The sequence below is a fragment of the Poecilia formosa genome, unplaced genomic scaffold (genome assembly GCF_000485575.1).
Source record: "Poecilia formosa unplaced genomic scaffold, Poecilia_formosa-5.1.2 Scaffold96, whole genome shotgun sequence".
Lineage (NCBI taxonomy): Eukaryota > Metazoa > Chordata > Actinopteri > Cyprinodontiformes > Poeciliidae > Poecilia > Poecilia formosa.
The window spans coordinates 1,351,183-1,370,065 of record NW_006800035.1 but is presented as its reverse complement, the minus strand read 5'-3'; the positions used below and the strand labels follow the sequence as shown (position 1 = coordinate 1,370,065).

Here is an 18,883-nt window from a genome sequence, read left to right as displayed (position 1 = left end):
CTTTAAACATTTTTCACAGCAATCCTCACAGGCTCTTTACAGTCTGGATCAATGTTTGGACTTTGGTTCCTAACTTACTAAATTTATTAAAAGTAGGCTGTGAAAACCTAACTGTGGCTGAGTGTCCACAGCGCCACCCTGTGGACACTCAGCTTCCTCTCTTGGGTCTTCGATTTGGAGTCAGAGCAGCACTGACGCCCTCTGCTGACGGACTAGAAAACGGCACACTGAGTTTTTACTGTTCTTATATGAGAAAAAACTTTCATTTGTAATTGAGATACTCGACACAAAAAACTTCACCTCACTTATAAAATTTATTTTTATAGATAGTTATCCATATGGTCATGTATAACAGTACATATTTAGATTCTATATATACTTTTCTATAGAAATTGGTTTCCTGCGACCCGTTCCACACGCTGACAGAAGCTCTGGATATTAAAAACTAAACTAAATGATGTGAACACCAGCAGCTCTGACAGCTCAGTCACTTCACTAATACTACAGTCAGGTTCTACCCAACAGGTCGGAGCCCAGTCAGCCACTGGGGAGCCGCTGGTGTCTGCAGTAACTTCTCAGTAGCTGAGAATCCAGAGTGTCAGCGTGCCATCCATCAGTCATCAGATTAGTCACTTAGATCAGAACATGGACAACAACAACACAAGGGTCAAATAAGACATCATTCAGTTTCAGCTACATTCTCTCTTCTGTGATGGCCCCCTGGAAAGTGTCAGCGCCTCCACAACATTCAGAGTGGTGTAAGCCACTGGAAACCACTGCTACGCTGTCCATGTCAAACAAAGCAGTCACATATTGCACTATGAATGCAGAAACCTTAGTCACAAGACAGGAAAGTGCTTCTAAGCGCTGAACAGCTGCTACACACAAACACAACACATGGAGGTGGCGCGGTGCGGCTGCGTCAGCCTACAGTACGGCATGGGGACGCACAGCTGCCGGGGCAGGACCCAGGGCCCGACCCGGGGCCGGGGCCCAACCCGGGACCCGTTCAGGCTGTGCCAGAGTTCAGGAATGGACCTTGAAGGCCAGCAGCTGCTCAGAGTGCATGTTGTTGAGGGAGCGCAGGTCGGGCAGCTTCAGCAGCAGCTTGGTGAAGATGGCCGACTCATTGGGGTGGTTCCTGGTGATGAGGCTCCGCAGCGCGCGGATCAGCGTCTCCTGCAGCGCCTCCACAGAGTTCACGTTCTCGATGCCGGAGCGGTCTGCAGGGAGACGGGATGCAGAGACGTTCAGACACATCGACTGGCCACAACTGATCATTCCATCAGTTCAGCACAGAAACCTTTAAAATTCAAAGAGCCATTTCTGCTAAAACAAATGACTTTAGAGCCACAAATACTGCCTGACCTTTAGAATAAAATATAACTTATAATTCTTTGGTAAATCTCTACTGCAGAAAATCTGTTGTCATTTTCAAACAACCACCATTCTTACTCCTATTTCTAGGTTACATTTTTTCATATGGGATGCTGACATTTGAACAAAATTTCCAGCCCAACAACAGATAGATCCACATAAAAATTACTGCCACTTTTAGAGTCATTTATGGAAATTAAATGCAATTATTCCAAGAAAATCTGACAAGAGTATCTACAACTTCAGTTGTTTATCATTTATAGTCAAAGGTCCAAAGAGCCAGTTGTGGCTCTGGGGCCTCTGGGTTTGTCTCCTGAAAGGTGTGGGACCCTCTGGACCCCACAGGGGACCCACCTGAGAAGTGTTCAGTGGGCATTCAAGACCTCTTGGACACAAACATCTCACTGATCAGATTTAGTTGTCAGGATCAAAGCCCTTCTGCTTTCCTTCTCTAAGCCACTGCGTTTAGCGCCACCTTGTGGACACTCAGCCTCCTCCCAGTTTTCCTCTGATCATGTGCAGCACAAATAGCTGGGCTGGTTATGAAGATCTCAATTTTGGTAAGAGACTTTTTTCCCCCCACTAATGTACTCCTTGGGCTTCCGTAGTTCAGAGTCCAACTAAACAGACGTTGTACAACGTCTGTTTAGTTGGACTTTGAATTCATGTAAACTCAGAGAAGTGCTGATTAAAATAAAAAATGAGATTTGAAAACATTTTCTGTCATTTGTAATTTCATTTCAATATAGCAACGACATGGTGCAGCAGATAACTTCATATTTCAGCGAAAACTTTCACACACAGATACAAGAACATAACTTGGTGCAGATGTTTATGGACAAAAAAAACCACTGAAAAATTCAAGATGGCCATCAAAGAAAATCTACTTTTGCATTAAATTTGCCAATATTTATCACAGACGAATATTTTTCGCTTCAGTTCATACATAATTGGACCCACAGAAATCATAAATGATCATAGATGGTTGACATGGAAAATGTATTTTTGCTCTGAAGTTGTCAATTCAATGAATGTGTTTGGCGTCAAATCATAGCCTACATATTGTGGACCATAGAACTTATGAACATTTCCTTGATTTGTTTCCTTTCTCTGCTGGACATGTTTCTAAATAGTCGTCATGGTTGTAATGGTGAATTTATACACTAAAATCTGCGAATTACACAAGTGTGGGCACAGCTAACAGTTAGCTAAGTCACTACGGGGTCAGCTAACTATTTAATATCATCACTAATTTGCTAAACGGCTACGCTAACACTACAACTGCTAACCACATTTAAGAAATTAGCTGACGCCATTGCTAAACAAAATAAAAATTTAAAATTAGCTCAAGTTAAAACAAAACCGCTAAGCACAAAATATTAGCTGACATTAAAGCTAAACAGCTAAACACATTAAACATTTTTTTTGTGTTTTTAGCAGTAACCATCGAGTCGACTGGGTCTCAGTCTACCACAACCTTTCTTAAAGTATTTAATTTTTCTCAAAATTGTTGCATTTCAATTAAACACATTTATTTTTATAACTCCAATTTGTGCAATTTTATGCTAAGTAGAAACACAGCTCCTGACTATCAAACATGAAAACTTGATGGCAGCTGCTGTTGATTATTTTTAGACCTCTTACTTCATACATAAAAACATCATGTGAAATAATCTGAATATTATCAGACTATTCTGTTGATTTGAATCTTTAAAATGCAACTAAAAGGAGCAGCAGAGTGAAGGGACCCACCGGCTGACACCAGGACCACAGCCATGAACAGGCTCATCTCCTCCTCGCTCAGCCCCAGGTTCATCAGCTTCTCACAGAAGTCAAACATGGAACTGAGCAGGTCCCCAGAGCCCATGGTCCTCAGAGCGTCCACGCTGTACTTCTGTCCCCCCAGGAAGGTGACGGAGCGCTCCTTCACATGGAACAGCGAGGCGAAGCGGACCACCAGCACCTGCAGGACAAGAAAGGCCGTTTCTATTCCATTTCTAACCCTGAGGGACAGAAGGACAGGGGTAGAGCGGATGAGGGGACGGGGCGTACCTCGAAGGTGCCAGCCTTCAGCAGGCTGACCTGGTCATGCTGGGACAGCTCCCTGAAGCCGGGGATCTTCTTGGCAAACTCCACTACCTCCCTGACAGCAGGGGTGAAGCTGTGGGAGAACTCCTCCCACACATCCTGGCCCGACTTGTGTGGGTCCACTTGAGGGGATGTATTCATTGGACAGACCTGGAGACAGACAACCAATTAGGACTCAACAGGACTGGGACAACCAGAGACCCTAAGTGTCCTCCACTGTGTCTCCACACACGTAAATGAGCTGCAGTGAGACAAACACATGAGGGACAGCCACGCTCTGTCCCAGCGCCGTGCTGCACCCGTCTTACCAGGTACATTCTGCTGCCTCCTCTCCAGGCACCCCCGCTGTAGACGCCGCCGGGACAGGGCTCAGTGGGCAGAGCTCTGACGGCTCCGTGTATGTAGGCAGGGCTGTGGCTGGTGCCGGCGCTGCGGGACGCTCTGATTGGACACTGGTTGTCCAGCTGGCTGTGAGGCTGTCCCAGGATGGACAGGAGGCTGTGTCCCGCCATGTTGACAGAGTTGTTGCGGTGGTTCCAGACGTCCCGGCCCTGCTCTGAGAGCTGGACGGGGGCGGCTTGGTTTAAATCCCTGTTGAGGGGTCTGGGCGGGCCCTCGGGGGCCCGGCTGCCTTGCTCTTGGTTGTACATGAACGTCTCCTGATGGGCCCTGGTCACCGAGCCGATAACCTCGTCCTCGCCGCTGTCCGACACACTGGGGGACGGCGAGCTGGAGCCGGTATCCATGGGAATGGCACCGTCGGGGTCGGAGCTGGAGTCCGACTGGCTGGAGCCTGAAGGGGAGGGGGCGGGGCCGGCCTTCTCAGCGGCGGCGGTTAGCGGGGCAGCCTCGCCGGCGGCGTGCGGCTGACTCAGCTCGCTCTGCAGATGGCCGCCGCTCATCATGCTGTTCATGGCGCTCTGCATCTCCAGCAGCATGCGCTGCTTCTCCCGCTTGGGGATCCGACCGAAGCGCACAGCTGAACAGTGGGAAGAGGGTCACTTTAGCTCGCTTTGACGTTAGCATTCTGGATGTTAGAGCAATAAAACACGGAAACTGACAAACCTACAGAGCCACGCTAAAGTATTTACACCCTTCACACATTTTGTTACGTTGCAACCACAAGCATCCACCCTGTTAGACCAACACAAAGGGACAATAACAATAATAATAATAATAATAATAATAATGAATGAATGAGTGTGTCTTCTGAGCGTAAACTTGAGCTACAGCTGGAAGATAAGTTGATTTCATGAACTAATTGAAGTTAATAAAATCTTTTTCAATGTTTCATTTTTGGAAATCTGGATTGTTTTTCCACCATAGTCCAGAGTGATGTCAGCAAATCCAGGGCCGCCATCTTGTTTTACAGCTTCTGTTTACTTGGACTTTGAATTCAGGTCAGGTTTCTCTTTTTTTTTAAAAACAAAAAAAAAACAAGAATAAGGTCATATCATTACCAAAATAGAGTCAGAATAATAACAGAATAAAGACGTAATTTTATAAGAACTGCAACACAAAAAGTTTGTTGAACATCTTATGAAGTTCTACCTTTGTCTAAGTTTTACAGATAATTCTTCATAGAAATACTTATTAGGCTGGTAAATGTTTGCAGGGTGTAAATACTTTTGGTTGGACATAATGAACAAGGCCAACCAGTTTCTTTCTATTATTTGCATCTATCCAGTTTGCCACCTGAGGCTGGGCTGGTGTCCTCACACACTTACAGTCTCGGGACATCCCCACCATGAGGCATTTCTTGAAGCGGCACTGCTGGCAGCGGTTCCTGTTCATCCTCATGATGGGGCAGCTCTCACTCTTAAGGCACTTCTTATACTGGATGTTCTGCTGGATGCTCCTCCTGAAGAAGCCCTGAACACACACACACACACAAACAGCATGGTGAGTGCTCCATTTTCTGGGCTGTGGGAGTTAAGCTTATGGTGGGAGCTCTGCTCCATGACGGGACACTGTGGGAATTCCACAGGAATCATCATTCAGCTGTTAAACATCAAGGAATCATGACATCACTGTCTGCTACAAGCTTCATGAAGAGTTTAAAGAGCTGCATTATAAACGAGCTGCACCTCACAACACCTCTGAGCATTTTTATCTTCTACAGAATTGAACATACAGCAGTTTTGTGACGGTGTGTGTGTGAGAATGTGCATCAATGGGGTGTCTACAGGTTTCAGCAAGTCAAATTTAAGACTTTAAGATCTTTTTAATGGCACCTTTGATGAAATTTAAGCAGACAGAACAGTCTTTTCCAGGCACACAGTGACAATTTTATAGCGCAATCAAGTAACTAAGGTTTTATTACCTTGAGTTACAAAATATTATATATATCTACACGACTTAAAAATTTAACTTAGCACTTTGATGACTTGTGTCTTTAAGAAGCTCTCCGCCTTCAGCACATCATTACATGTTTATGATGAGGAAATAACATTAGAACATGATATAAAGCTCAAAAAGGTAGTTTTTTTGGGGGGGGGGTTTTACATAAAAACCCAATCCTCCTCTGGTCCCTGCTACAAACTCTGCCTTAGTCACAGTGTGTAGATAGGGCAGAGTGGTAACAGAAGTGAGACAGTGGAAAAACAAAATGTTGTCCAGCCAACCGGCAAGAAATTTGCACTTACTCATCATAGATCCAAAAAAGCTAATTGGCCACCTTGCTAGCTAGCACAGGTATATTAGCAACTAGTTAGCAGTAGACTCAACCACCTCGAGTCACAGTACACAGTGAAGATGTGTGTGTGACTCAAACTTTTGTCTGACAGAAAAGTAAAAAAAAAAAGCTTCATATATGAGGTTAAATAGTCCTGCCACCACAAAAAATATGTATTAGCATATTCAAGGCCAGCTTACATCTTAAGGCCTTAAAATTTACATTTTAAGGCTTTAATTTAGATTCATGAATTTACGACTTTTTAAGGATGCACGCACATCCTGATCAGGCGTAGTGGTTGGCTCACATGAATGAGAAGAGAGAACTAGTTTCACAGAGAAAGCTGTGCCTGCAGTGACCCAGTTCAGCTGCAGCAGAGCCAGGCAAAGAGACTGAGGGGAGAGTGTAGAGGGTGGGGGGAAGAGGGGCATCCTCACCTTGCAGCCCTCGCAGGCGTGGACCCCATAGTGGAAACCAGAGGCCACGTCGCCGCACACCTTACACAGCAGCACCAGGCCGTTGATTTCTGATCGGCACAAAAACACAGGCTCTGAGAGGCATGTCACCAGAACACACACACACACACACATACACACGCACACACGCACACACACACACACATTTCATGACAACTTCACCAGAATATCTGGCCTATAAAAGCCCTGGGAATACTGGGGCAGAAAATCTGCAGGAGGTGGTGGTTATCATTTAGAAATAGAAACTGTGGGAAAATAAATGCAGACATAAAGAAATAAATGTTGAAAAAAGATTTCTTATGAATTTATATGATTTACATTAATTTGAACTAAATGAATGAAATAAACTGAAAAAGGAAAAATAAAATATTTTCTATAACCAGTTTAAATTTTTTTAATACTTTGTTGTTACAATATAACAATATTACATGACTTAAAAATGGAACTGATTTAATATTAAATTAAAAAAATACTGAAAATACATTCCAAGTCGCTGCTTCAGTATATTTTTATGCTTCATTTTATTTCAAAGAACCTAAACTTAAACTGCAGCCTTGCATGAACTGCATCAAGCAGTCCATCCCGGAGCAGAACCGAGCCGTGGACCGCGCAGGGATCCCTGCAGCAGCTGCGCACAGCGCATGGAGGAGTGTGCTGCTTACTTGTGATCCCACATTTTCCCGAGGATGAGGAGCGGCCGCCTCCTTGAGACCCCGGAAGGTTCTGGCGACCGACGGCGAGCGGCGGGTCCATCAGCTGGCCCGGCCGCCCCCGGCTGGGTGAGGAGCCACGCCGAGGCGAGGACGACTGGTAGCTGCCGTTGGAGGAGTCGCTGTGGCAGGAGTCTGGGCTGGAGGCAGAGCTGGAGGAGCTGATGTAGGCGATCACGCCTCCTGGTGATGCAGAGGGAAAGGGTGGACGGGGCGACGTGAGATGACATGGACTAAAAACATGACAAACGGCAGTTCAAGGCCCCTTTAAAAGACCAACAGACAGAGTGGCTCCTTGGAAAGTAATAAACCCAAACCCTCTAATTTATCATCATGCGTCTCTATGCCAGCATCCAGCTACGCTGAGGGATTGAAACTTTCCCTTGCTCCACTCCTGAACTTTGAATCCCTTTAATAGCAGCTCAGATTTGGGTGCTGTGGTGGCGCAGGGATAAAGTTCCTCCATGTGTGGAGGCATTAGTCCTCGATGTTGCTGTCAGAGGTTCGAGTCCCGGCCTGGTGACTTTTGCCACGTCTTCCCCCACTCTCATTACCCATTTTCCTGTCTGACCTCTCTGAAATAAATGCCACTACAGCCAATAAAACCTTTTTAAAAAATGAGAGTCCTGATAAAGAGGAGTGACCAGACATTGCTCCTCTCATTTGCTGCTCCACACTGCAGGTCAGCAGGCTGAAAGAATGCGACTACTTTTGTCACTTTACACAAAAAAAAAAAAAAAATAATAATAATAATTTAACTGCCTGGAAAGATTCATACTGTGGAAACTAAAGGAGCAACAAGGCCAAGTCTTTTTCAATCCTATGGAGTTTCTATGGGACCAAATTACAACGGAATCCATCTCAGCAAGTACATGCTGGTAGACACCAGGTGGTGCTAGAGCACCCGGCCTTTGTCCTCTGGAGAAAAAAAGTGCCATTTTAAAATGTTTTACTTGTATTTGTAATGCGTGTGGCCCAAGTTATCATTTCTAGATTTTAAAGCCCATATTACAAGAACCCCACATTTTGGTAATTTTGCCTAACATGATCAGGGTTCTGTTGTATTAATCTTACTTAAATTGCATCCTTGTTTGGAGGTTTTTTTCCCTCCCATGTCACTGGACCCACAAAACGGCTTGCTTCTCAAGACTCCACTATTGTAGGTGTCTTTTTTGCTTCAGCAGATGTTAGCAGGTATGGAGTAAGCCTCTGAAATTCTGCTTCAAATTGTTCTCATCTGTTTTAAATTAAATATATAATCAAAGAAAGGCCTTTATTTTATTGTGAATGTATGTACATTTGAAGAGAGATTTAGAAAATTGTGCAAGAGGTCCAATCAAAGCTCTGCCAGCAGTTCCATTTGTCTCACCCACTTGAGCACCTGACCCTCAAAATGCCTGTACATGCCACTGCATTTCAGCATTATTTAATATATATATATACAGTAGTCAGTCAATTCAATTATGTAATTACAAGTATATTACTTTATATATATGTATATATATATATATTGCAGAATATGGACTGGAAACCCCGAGGTCAAAATGGGGAACACCCCCAAAGGTGGTGGAGAATGCCCGAGCTAAGATCCTGTGGGACTTCCAGATCCAGACAGACAAGATGGTAATGGCGAACCAACCGGACATTGTGGTGGTGGATAAAGAACAGAGGAAAGCCGTTGTGGTGGATGTAGCAATACCAAGTGACCACAACATCAGGAAAAAGGAGCATGAGAAACTGGAGAAATACCAGGGCCTCAGAGAGGAACTGGAGAAGGCCTGGAAGGTGAAGACCACAGTGGTGCCTGTGGTCATCGGGGCCCTCGGGGCAGTCACCCCCAAACTGGAGCAGTGGCTCAAACAGATCCCAGGAACAACATCAGACATCTCAGTCCAGAAATGTGCAGTTCTAGGCACAGCCAAGATACTGCGCAGAACCCTCAAGCTCCCAGGCCTCTGGTAGAGGACCCGAGCTCAGAGGATGAAAGAGACCACCCACGGAGGGTGAGAGGGGAATTTTTTTTTATTGATACGGCTATTATTTTTTCAAAAGTCACCAACAATCTTCTGCACCCTAAGCAAGTTTTCTACTTCATTCGAGTCCAGATAATAGAAAATGAGAAATGAAAAATGAAAGTGGCATCTGAACCATAGCTTTTGATTAGATTCTAAAACCCAAATAAATAAATGTCATTATACATTATACAAACTAGTATGATATTATTAAATCGATGTTCTCCTATTATAAACAAGTGATTTTATCTTACTCCCTTTTATCCTGTAAATATTGAGAAACCTTGATATTTCAACAGAATGTTAGGAAAGAATGAGCTTCTTCAGGCATCCCACATTTAGCCTCTATTGATCCGAGGTCTCTAGGTTTCTTTAGCTGGCTCTCTCCTGAGTGTCTCACTGTTAAATCTGGGAGTTCAGCTCCAACAGTTCTTCCAACTGATGCCGTCTTCCTCTCCCCCTTGGTGAGGCCAAACCCAGAGAGCCACTCCCAGATGCCTGCCCTGACTGGAACTAACCCACTTTAAGCAAAGAAGTCAGATCAGAGCTCACAAAAAGCTCATATTGTTGCTCGTTTCCCCACACCCTCTCGTCCCCACCTCCAGGCAGCCATGACAGGCTGACCTGATTTCTTACCCCTGCCCATCTTGGTGATTAGATAACAACGGTTACATAATGTCAGCTTCACATGGGTGTGTGTGTTGTGTGTGGTGTGTGTGTGTGTGTGTGTGTGTGTGTGTGTGTGTGTGTGTGTGTATAAGGCAGGTAGGCTGGACCTTCATTGCAACCAGTCGAATTGGAAAGCCTCAAAAGAGCATCATTAGTGCGCCGAGGCATTTAAGGGGTTTATTTATGATGAATTTCATTTTGAGTTACCAACATCTCACAGCAATTAAGATGCAACAGGAGGCCGGATATAATCCATTTGTTTCAGCAAATGTCAATCAACTGGTCAAACCCACATAAAGAGGCTCACTGCTGACAAAGTGTCAGGAAAATAAATGCATGTCCACGATTATTCCAACAGGCAACAATCAGGCACATACACAAAAGAGCAAATGCAAAACAACAAAGCAAAGATTTTATGATGCATTCTAGGAAACTGCGCCCAAAAATAAGAAAGAAAAAAAAAACTGGAACACTGAATTCTGTAAAACGATGCTGCATTTAAAGTCTGCTTGGAAAAAAACGGTTTTATGTAACGCTAGTGTGTAAAAATAGATTCTAAATGATCAAATGTTTTATTAAAAAACATTTTTCTAAATAAAATATGTCGTTAGCACTGTCTTCTCCTTAAAGATGGGTTTAAAAGTAGAGTTTTACAGTTCAAACAAATATAACGTTTAAAACTGTGCTGATGTATAAAACTACAAGGGAAACCATTTTCAACCACAGAATCTGAATAAATAGCACGTCCACACAATATTTTCACTGGAAATTTTTGAATAAGATTCTGGAAATCTTTGGATAAGATTTTTAGTCTAACATTTCCGATGTGCCCTGAATGCACCACTAAATTCTGAAGTCTTTCGCCGCACCCCACGTGGAGCTAGCATGCTCCTCCACTGGAAAACTAGGTCACCTCGCGCCGCCTCACGTGTATCCGCAGCAAAAAAAACCACACTTCACGGCGGGGTGAATTATGTAATGCCTTCGTCACCGCCCAGCTCGACCAATGAGCGGAGACGTAAGGGAAGCGTAAACACATGTGCACATGGCTATGCTGATGGGTCCATGTGAGAAGAGTAGACTGCAGTGCTGCCAAAGCAAAGTGGACCACCAACAACAGCAACCCCCCCTCCCCACCCGGCAGTCCTAACCCAGTTTAATATTACCACACCGCATTAAGCTACGACCATCAGCACTTATTCTGGATGTAAACACGGACCAAAGTATAACTTATTCACGACCGTGAATAATTCTGTGGCAAAACAAGGCAGTTTTAGTCCAGCTGAACTGACAGCAACAAGCTGCAGTCTCTTGGCGTTTAAATGACACTCACCAGCTTTGCTCGAGTCCATGTCCATATCCTGCGAGTTGCCCCTCTGCTACCTCGTTGCTGAAGCCGTGTTTGATTTGGTTCTCAGCAACTAGAAAGTCGCTGGTAGATAACGTTCGGGGGGCAAAAAACTGCGCTTTGGGCTAAAACACTGAAATCACGGACTTTAAAATCGAATGGAAGCCCAGAGGAGACAGCCCAACCAAGTTAGAATCTCACAGGAATGAAGAAAAAAAAAACTAAGTTTAAAAAAGCGACTTTCAATGACGCAACAAAAAAAAACCCCAGCGAAACCCGGGCTTATCTCAGCCGGAAGGTTCCGTCCTGCTTTCACTCTGCTCCAGTAACCGAAACAGAGCGTCTTCTGTAGAGCTTCCTACACGGAAAACTGGTTCATTATAAGCGTAGCTCCAGGTGAGGAGGACTGGCTCTGAAAGCGAGCAATGGGCAACCATGTGACCCAGTTCACCGGCTCCTCCCACTGCAGCCTGCAATGGTGTCAATGTAACCCACTGACATACTTTCACTAGAGCGAACAAAGGCTCCTGGCAAGCGGGTTCGACGTCCTGAGAAAACAACAAAAAGTTGCTCATTTACAGACCATACTGAAAACACTTCAAAAAGGGAATCAACTAATTTTACAAAAAGATTTTATTGTTGATGCGTTTGTTTGTGACAGATTGTGGAGAGACAGATAGAAGTGGCTTTCATTCCATGGACCAGTCTGAGACATCTGATCCAGACTGTTCTGAAACCTGTTCTGTTTGTCAGCTAACTTTCTAAAGCTTATCCTTACAAATACTCAGATTCAAGCTGCTGTGTTAATTCAGATTTATAGTGATCATGAACTGTAATCATAACTCTGGTAAATGCCTGATTTGGTGAAAACATCATTCATCAGTTAAATGTGTTTGGGCCATAAGAAGTATCAGCAGAAGCTTTCTTATGTTGGTAATATTGCTTCAAACACAGGGTGACTGACATGGGTCACTGATGAAAAATAAATATATTAATTATATATCTACATACATATATTATATATTAATTATATATCTTTGTAAACTGACCTTTAAAAAAAAAGGTCAGTTCAATTGCCTATGGTTAAATACAGATTCAAAGCAACTTTAACTAGCTCATGCATTCCAGTTGTTATGCTTGTTTACTCTAAAGACAGTCCGCATTTTAATGTAGGTAAAAAAAAAGAGTCTTTTTTTGGTTTCACAAATTAAAATTTTAATCTGAAACTGTGTCTTAAAGAATATTCAGTGTATAAATACCCAGCTCAGGTTTAACTGGTCTAAGTGTTTACCATTCTTATGTACTAATAAAATTCTGTCTGCTTGCCAGCGTGCCCAGAAGTCTTTAGTATTCAGTTTCTCACGAACAGTGTTAAACAATTTTACTCTTACATCACAATAAGAATACCAAACGTAGATCAAAGATGTCAGATTTGCAATCAACTTCATATCCAGCAGAACTTTGACTGGAAATATTTTGGCATTTTAACATCAAGGGTTCCTACATAAGCCTGAGCCTTTCTGTTGGATTCATACAACTCCATAGGAGCTGTCCATTATGTGCATGTCTTGTCTTCTGCTGACATAAGGATGTTATAGAACCTTCAGCTCCATTGTGCTAAAGAGGTTTCCCCTTTAAGAAATTTGACTGATGTGGTAGCAAGTGCATAATTTCTAAGGTCCTTGTGTTAAGCCATGTGATGCCTGTGCGAGTTTTCTTCTGATTCTTGATGATGTGGAAGGCAAAATTCTCTCTCATCTACCAATCAAATTTGGTGTACAAAACGTTTTGCCACCACAATCCAGCGTGTTTTGAGAAGATGCAATTGTATTAGATTTCCTGTCTGATATGACAGAAGTATAGTCTCAGCTTTAGATCTGCAACCTTCACTTTAATATGGTTTATTTATAAAGCGCTGCTTCACAACAAATGTCATCTAGAGGCACTTTACAAAAAAAAGTCAGTTCAATTGTACATACATTCCAGTTGATCCTAGTTCTCAAACAGTGCATTAATCTCAGTTAATTATCCAAAGTATTTTTTAAAAAGTGTGTATCTAAGAAAACCTGCAGATTCCATCGGCTCACTAACTTGCAGCATTCACTCCTCCTGGTCGACCTCTTGGCAACAATCGCTTGTACCATGTCGTTGGTGTAAACAGGTGTAAACTGGTGTGTTTGTGTATTTTATACAGGATATGTAAAAATCTGGTTTCCACTGAAGTAGCAAAACTTCTTAGAACACATTTTTGTGTGAAATTGGGCTTCCATGTGCATTCAGTGCTGTGAAACCTCAACGCTACACAATCTCCACACGTCCCATACCATGACTGAAGATATTAATAGATTTCCACATTTAACTTGCAGAATGGTCCAAAACTATTCAAAACTCTGGCACATTTAGATTTCACCATATTTTCATTCCACTTGAAAGTTTATTTCTGACAGGAAATTAGATGTTTAAAACATCATGAAATGACGTGTAGGGATTTTAATTTTTGAAAATCGTAAGTTGTCAAAAATAGCTTATGGGCTCCTCAATAATCATTTGAAAAATCTTTGTTGTCTTTACAGGAAACAAACTCTTTTATAATGTCTGATCTTTGGTGACGGAAGGCTCATTGGAAGGCCTCCCTGTCACGACCCTCATCTTTACCTCCCTCCACAGAATCGTTGTCACTTTCACTGTGGTTGGACTGCTGCAAAACAATAATACTGTTTCAAGTCAGAAGAATTAATATTTTAATCATATTTTAATAATTGTTCACAATTGTTTAATAATTGTTGCAGATTGTTCACACTGCCAGGAGTGTGAACAATCTGCTGCCTGGATCAGTCCTGGTGCTGGTGTTGGATACAATCATGATGGATTTAAGTCCACTCTCAGCTCTTCACACCCGTAGCATAAATTCTGATGTGCTCATGCAACAATGTAAACAGTCCGCTCCAAGTGTTTCCAGTCTGTCCAAACAGGACATGTTTTTCTTTACAGAGAAGCACATCGAGCCCAGGAATCTTTTTTTCTGTGACCTAAATGAATTAGAGAAGACACAGCTGACTAAAACCTACCTCTGTTTTACCACACACATTTTCAGGGGTTGGATAATAACTCTGTCTTCCATTTTTCTTTACCTGAACATCTTCCTCGGCAATTTATATTCAAATAAATTCAAGATTACTTTATTAATCCCAAATGGAAATTAAATGTTGTTGTTACTCCTATTATCCAAGTTTCTTCAGAGTTGTTGCAGCTGATGATTGTTGTAGGCAGCAAGGATCTCCTGTAGCTGTCTGTATTCCCACACAGAGGAAAGAGCCTCTAACTGAAGACACTACGTTGCTGTATAGCAGCCTCATAAGAATTATTTATTTGCACCATCATCTCCAGAGGTTCCAGTTCAGTCACCAGAACAGAACTGATATTCTTTACCAGGTTGTTGAGTGATTGTAGAGAAAAGATGACACTCTTCAGTAGCTTTACAGGAGATGATAGTGTAAGCTTCCTCAACACAGTCTGCTGTGTCTCTTCTTGATGACTTCACTAGCTGCTTTTCCATTGACAATAAAGTTGTGCAAATTGAAATTTCAAAACTAAATTTGCTTATTGGAAACAAGGCAATTTTGAAAAAAAAAATGTTCAATAAGTTTTTGTACTAGGATGAGGTGTTTTTTCAGCAGTATGAAAACAGATGTATTTCACAAAACTGTAATGGAAGCACGTTTTTCACATCACACAAGTCACGTGATCAACCACAGGATGTTACTACTGGCCACAAAGAAGACAAATGGAAGTAGTATTAGGATGATGGTGTTTGTTTTTGTTGGTTCCTCCAGAGCTCTCACAGCATCACAGTTCATAAAAGTTGTGTGTCATTCAAACATTTTGAATCCATAACTCTTCTGTAAAATCTGTAAAATCACCACCAACTGTGGTGTATTTAGGATCTGATAAAAAAAAACAGTTAAATGATTTTATGTATTGATAATATGCAGAAATGTTCCAACTCCCATCCAACTCAAACCATTTCTCCAGGGTAACTTGGTGTGAAAGAACTTTTATTTCTCAGCTGTTGCTTGGGAACCAATAGGACAAAGTCATAGTAAAAACGTTACTGTATTGTAAATTAATAAACATCAAATTAATTTATTTGATGTATATTTGCTTGATGATTTTGATGATGGTATTTGACTAAATGTAATGTCCATTCCTTGTTTCATAATTGGTTACTGTACGATGTTTTTATGGTGTAAAGCATTCTGAACTTCCTTGCTGATGAAATGTGCTGCCATACAAATAAACTTGATTTATAATCTAATGCTCATGTTGTTGTACAGTCGTCTTCCAGATGGAAGCCTGTCTCCCTGTCAATCCTGCTGGGTCAGTGTGACATGCTGGGCTCGTCTCCAAGAGATTCTTGGCCGCATGAACCATCTGAATAACTAAATAACTACAATGAAATCTGGATGGAGTGATCAGCTCAAGTTCACCGGCTTCTTTTTAGTGATTATAGACGGAACAGTTTAGCGGTCAGTGTGGCCCAGGAGATCCGGTAAAGGGCAGACAATGAGGAGGGAGGTTCAGCTGGAATGTTCATTATTCTCATCCCGTCTGTCTTTATTCCCAGCCATTCAGTCTGTCGGCCTCAAGGCTGCGCTGTTCTAGCTGTGACATGGAATGTCTTGTCATCATGACCTAAAAACATTCAATGATTCGTGGTTAAAATAAAAGTAGTGGGAAAGGTCACCTCTGGAAAGGGATCTGGAGGAGAGGAAATCCATTGAATTTCTGGTGAACACACACACATACACACACACACGAACAGCACTGGGCTCTACCAAAACTGGTCAAAGTATTTAAACTCCTTCAACCTTTTCAAATTTTGTCGCACTATAACAAACATCCGTGTATTTTCTGGGATTTAAATAGTTTAGGAATGATGTGTCACAGATCAACATGAAGCAGTGAATAACATTTAACTCAAAGAAAATGATACCATGCCTGTTTTAAATAAAATTCTAAAACAATGTGATGTGCACCCGGTCAGTCAATACTTTGTAGAACCAACCTTCAGTGCAGATCCAGCTGCAGGTCTGTTCCTCCAGCTGCTTTGCATTTCTGCAGATTTTGTTGCTCATTCTTCTTCACTAAAGAGCAGATTTGATGGAGAGAATCTCAACACATTCTCAAGTGAATTTCAGCTGATCTACTCCACTGCATGTCCAGCTTGTTCTAGTAACACTATGAACCAGAACATTAATTTCTGATCAACATTTTTTCTTTTGTGGTATTGAGAACGTTTTCTTTTTCTTTTAAAGGAGCAGATTATTCAAAAGTTGTTGCCACATTGTCTGACAAAGGTAAGGTATATTTTCTCTCAGGAGCAGAATACTCAGATTAAATTCAAGATTATTAGAAAACATTATTATTTGTTCACCATCAATTGATGGTGAATGTCCTGTACTTGTGTAACACTTCAAGTCCAGAGGACTCCAAAGCACTTCACACTTGGTTTGAAATTTGGATGAGAACTGAAGGTAAATAGACAAAAGAATTTCAGATATGAATTAGTTTCAAAGCTTAGTCGGCTGTTCCTGCATGTTTCCAACAACAGCAACAGATGTGAGAATAGAAAAAGTAAGAAAAGGAATGTGAAGGAGATAAAGAGGAATTTTTGGTGGGATGTTGTGGAACCAGATGTCTCTGCAAGTTGGGAGTGTTTCCAGCACTCCCATCATTTTCTGGCACACTCCTGGCATTGAACAGAAGGTGCTCTTAAAGTGTGTCCTTCTCCTTTTGAGGGTAGTTTGTGCTGTGATAAAGAAAATGACAGGAAATGAATAAGAAGCATGCTGAGTGTTTGGTGTTCTCATGGTAACAGTGGATTTACAGGCAGATGTAATGTGTTAATGTTAACAGCTTCATAACCTCAGCTGTTCCTCATGAGATTAAGTTCTCTGAAGTATAAGGACAAATAACCTTTTTATTATAGAGCAACTTCCATATATCAGAGCTGAAAATTACCCATTAATTTAGAATGGAAGCAGTCCCACAGCATTACTGATCCTCCACCATACTTTTCCAGACTCCCTCAACTGTTTTGGTGTTAAATTAAAATTCTCTCTCATCCTTCTGACCAAAGCTAACAGTTTTAAACCAACTCCATGTTTACTGCTATCACCACTCCTAAACAACCTGTTGGCATGCAGGTACATCGAATGGCTTCTATGATGTCACTCTTTGCTGCGACAATAGAAATGAGAATCATCATATAGCCTAGCTACCAGTGGCTAAAATTCATGGGCATTTAAATTTGACTTTCTACACATTTACTAGTACTGGTAAGAAATATGTAGAATTTTTGCACACAAGCCATAGTTATATATGTAAATGATCATTTGTGGTTGTTACCCAGTGTAAGAACTTCCTACCTGCAGTGGCAACCCATAAGAAGTTTAGAGTCTTGGCAGATTTTAGGATGCCAAAAACAGTTACAAATAATGTTTCATTAGATTAAAATTAGTTCCATTCATTTTACTAATAATGCCCACTTAGACCTCAGTGGTTTTCACAAATTATATTTTTGTTTTATTCCATCCTATTATTCCTCCCACCCACCAACCAGGCTGAATGTCTCAGAGTTAAGGAGTCAAAGACGACAGTAGTGACCATAATGACCATAAAAAGGACTTTTTATTCGGGTTAATGTACAGACGTGTGTGACATGGCCTAGCGGTAGCGGTGCAGCTGCAGGGTGTTGCGCCTCTTCCAGGCGGCGCGGCGGGAGCCTCCGATGGTCAGGTGGAACTTGTGGCCCTTGCCCAGGCCACGGCTCTTCTTTCCTGCAGAGGTCAGGCCGCGCATCTCCCTGTGCTTGTGCACGGCCTTTGTGATCCACTGGGTGTCTGGGTTGCGTCTGACGGCCTTGTGGAAGGGGTCGATCAGAATCACCTCGAAGAACTTGTAGGTGGAGTCCTCGCCCACCCAGTAGGAGTTGAGAACTCGCAGCGCTCCACAGTGACGACCAGCGCGCTCCTGAGGGGACAACCAAACATCCGTCCAGGAAAGTTACCAACACAGGAAAAGCAGATGCAGAATGAGAGTCTAGTTAAAACCCAGACCCTGACATGTTCCCGATAAATGACCCTAAACTGCTGCAGATTAACTTTATATTAAAAGGATAAAATGATGCTTTAGAGATTCCAGAGAATATCCTACTGAGGACAGTTCTGAGCTGGACAGACTCAAGTTAGTAACGGTTAACCTGACGATCATCTAATACTGTCAACACAAACTGAGAAGCTTAGAAAACCCAAAGGGTTAAACTCTGCTTCTTCCAGCAGGGAGGAAATATTTACACCAGAGTGAAGTTCTACAAGGATCATGACAGTTGTGCTGCTGTTTGTGTCACTGTATCAGGAATAAGTGACAGAGGTCATTACAGGTCAACCTGCATCAGCTAAAAAAACAAAACAAAAAAACACTAAAACTGATATTTTGCTCAGTTTTAGAGATGCAGCTCATCTTAACCT

The 18,883-nt window shown here is 42.3% G+C and overlaps 2 protein-coding genes across 3 annotated transcripts; both read right to left on the bottom strand.

Moving 5' to 3' along the window:
• Positions 1–292: 292 nt before the first annotated feature.
• Positions 293–11,792, bottom strand: nr1d2b (nuclear receptor subfamily 1, group D, member 2b). 2 transcript variants are annotated; one of them, XM_016674478.1, is made up of 9 exons: positions 11,340–11,792; positions 7,278–7,508; positions 6,577–6,665; positions 5,193–5,337; positions 3,774–4,444; positions 3,430–3,615; positions 3,130–3,340; positions 986–1,223; positions 293–955 (listed from the first exon to the last, which is right to left on the bottom strand). In XM_016674478.1, exons 1-8 carry the CDS (start codon positions 11,362–11,364, stop codon positions 1,027–1,029), a joined length of 1,755 nt encoding a protein of 584 aa, XP_016529964.1. In that variant the 5' UTR covers positions 11,365–11,792; the 3' UTR covers positions 293–955; positions 986–1,026. The 2 variants fall into 2 exon arrangements, with proteins under 2 accessions (XP_016529964.1, XP_007558495.1); XM_007558433.2 differs by having other exon boundaries at positions 293–1,223.
• Positions 11,793–18,025: 6,233 nt separating this feature from the next.
• Positions 18,026–18,419, bottom strand: LOC103142415 (60S ribosomal protein L15-like; the record flags this gene model as incomplete). The annotated part of the gene is made up of 1 exon (XM_007558470.2): positions 18,026–18,419. A coding segment is annotated over one exon (339 nt), but the record flags the coding sequence as incomplete, so codon positions are not given.
• Positions 18,420–18,883: the final 464 nt, after the last annotated feature.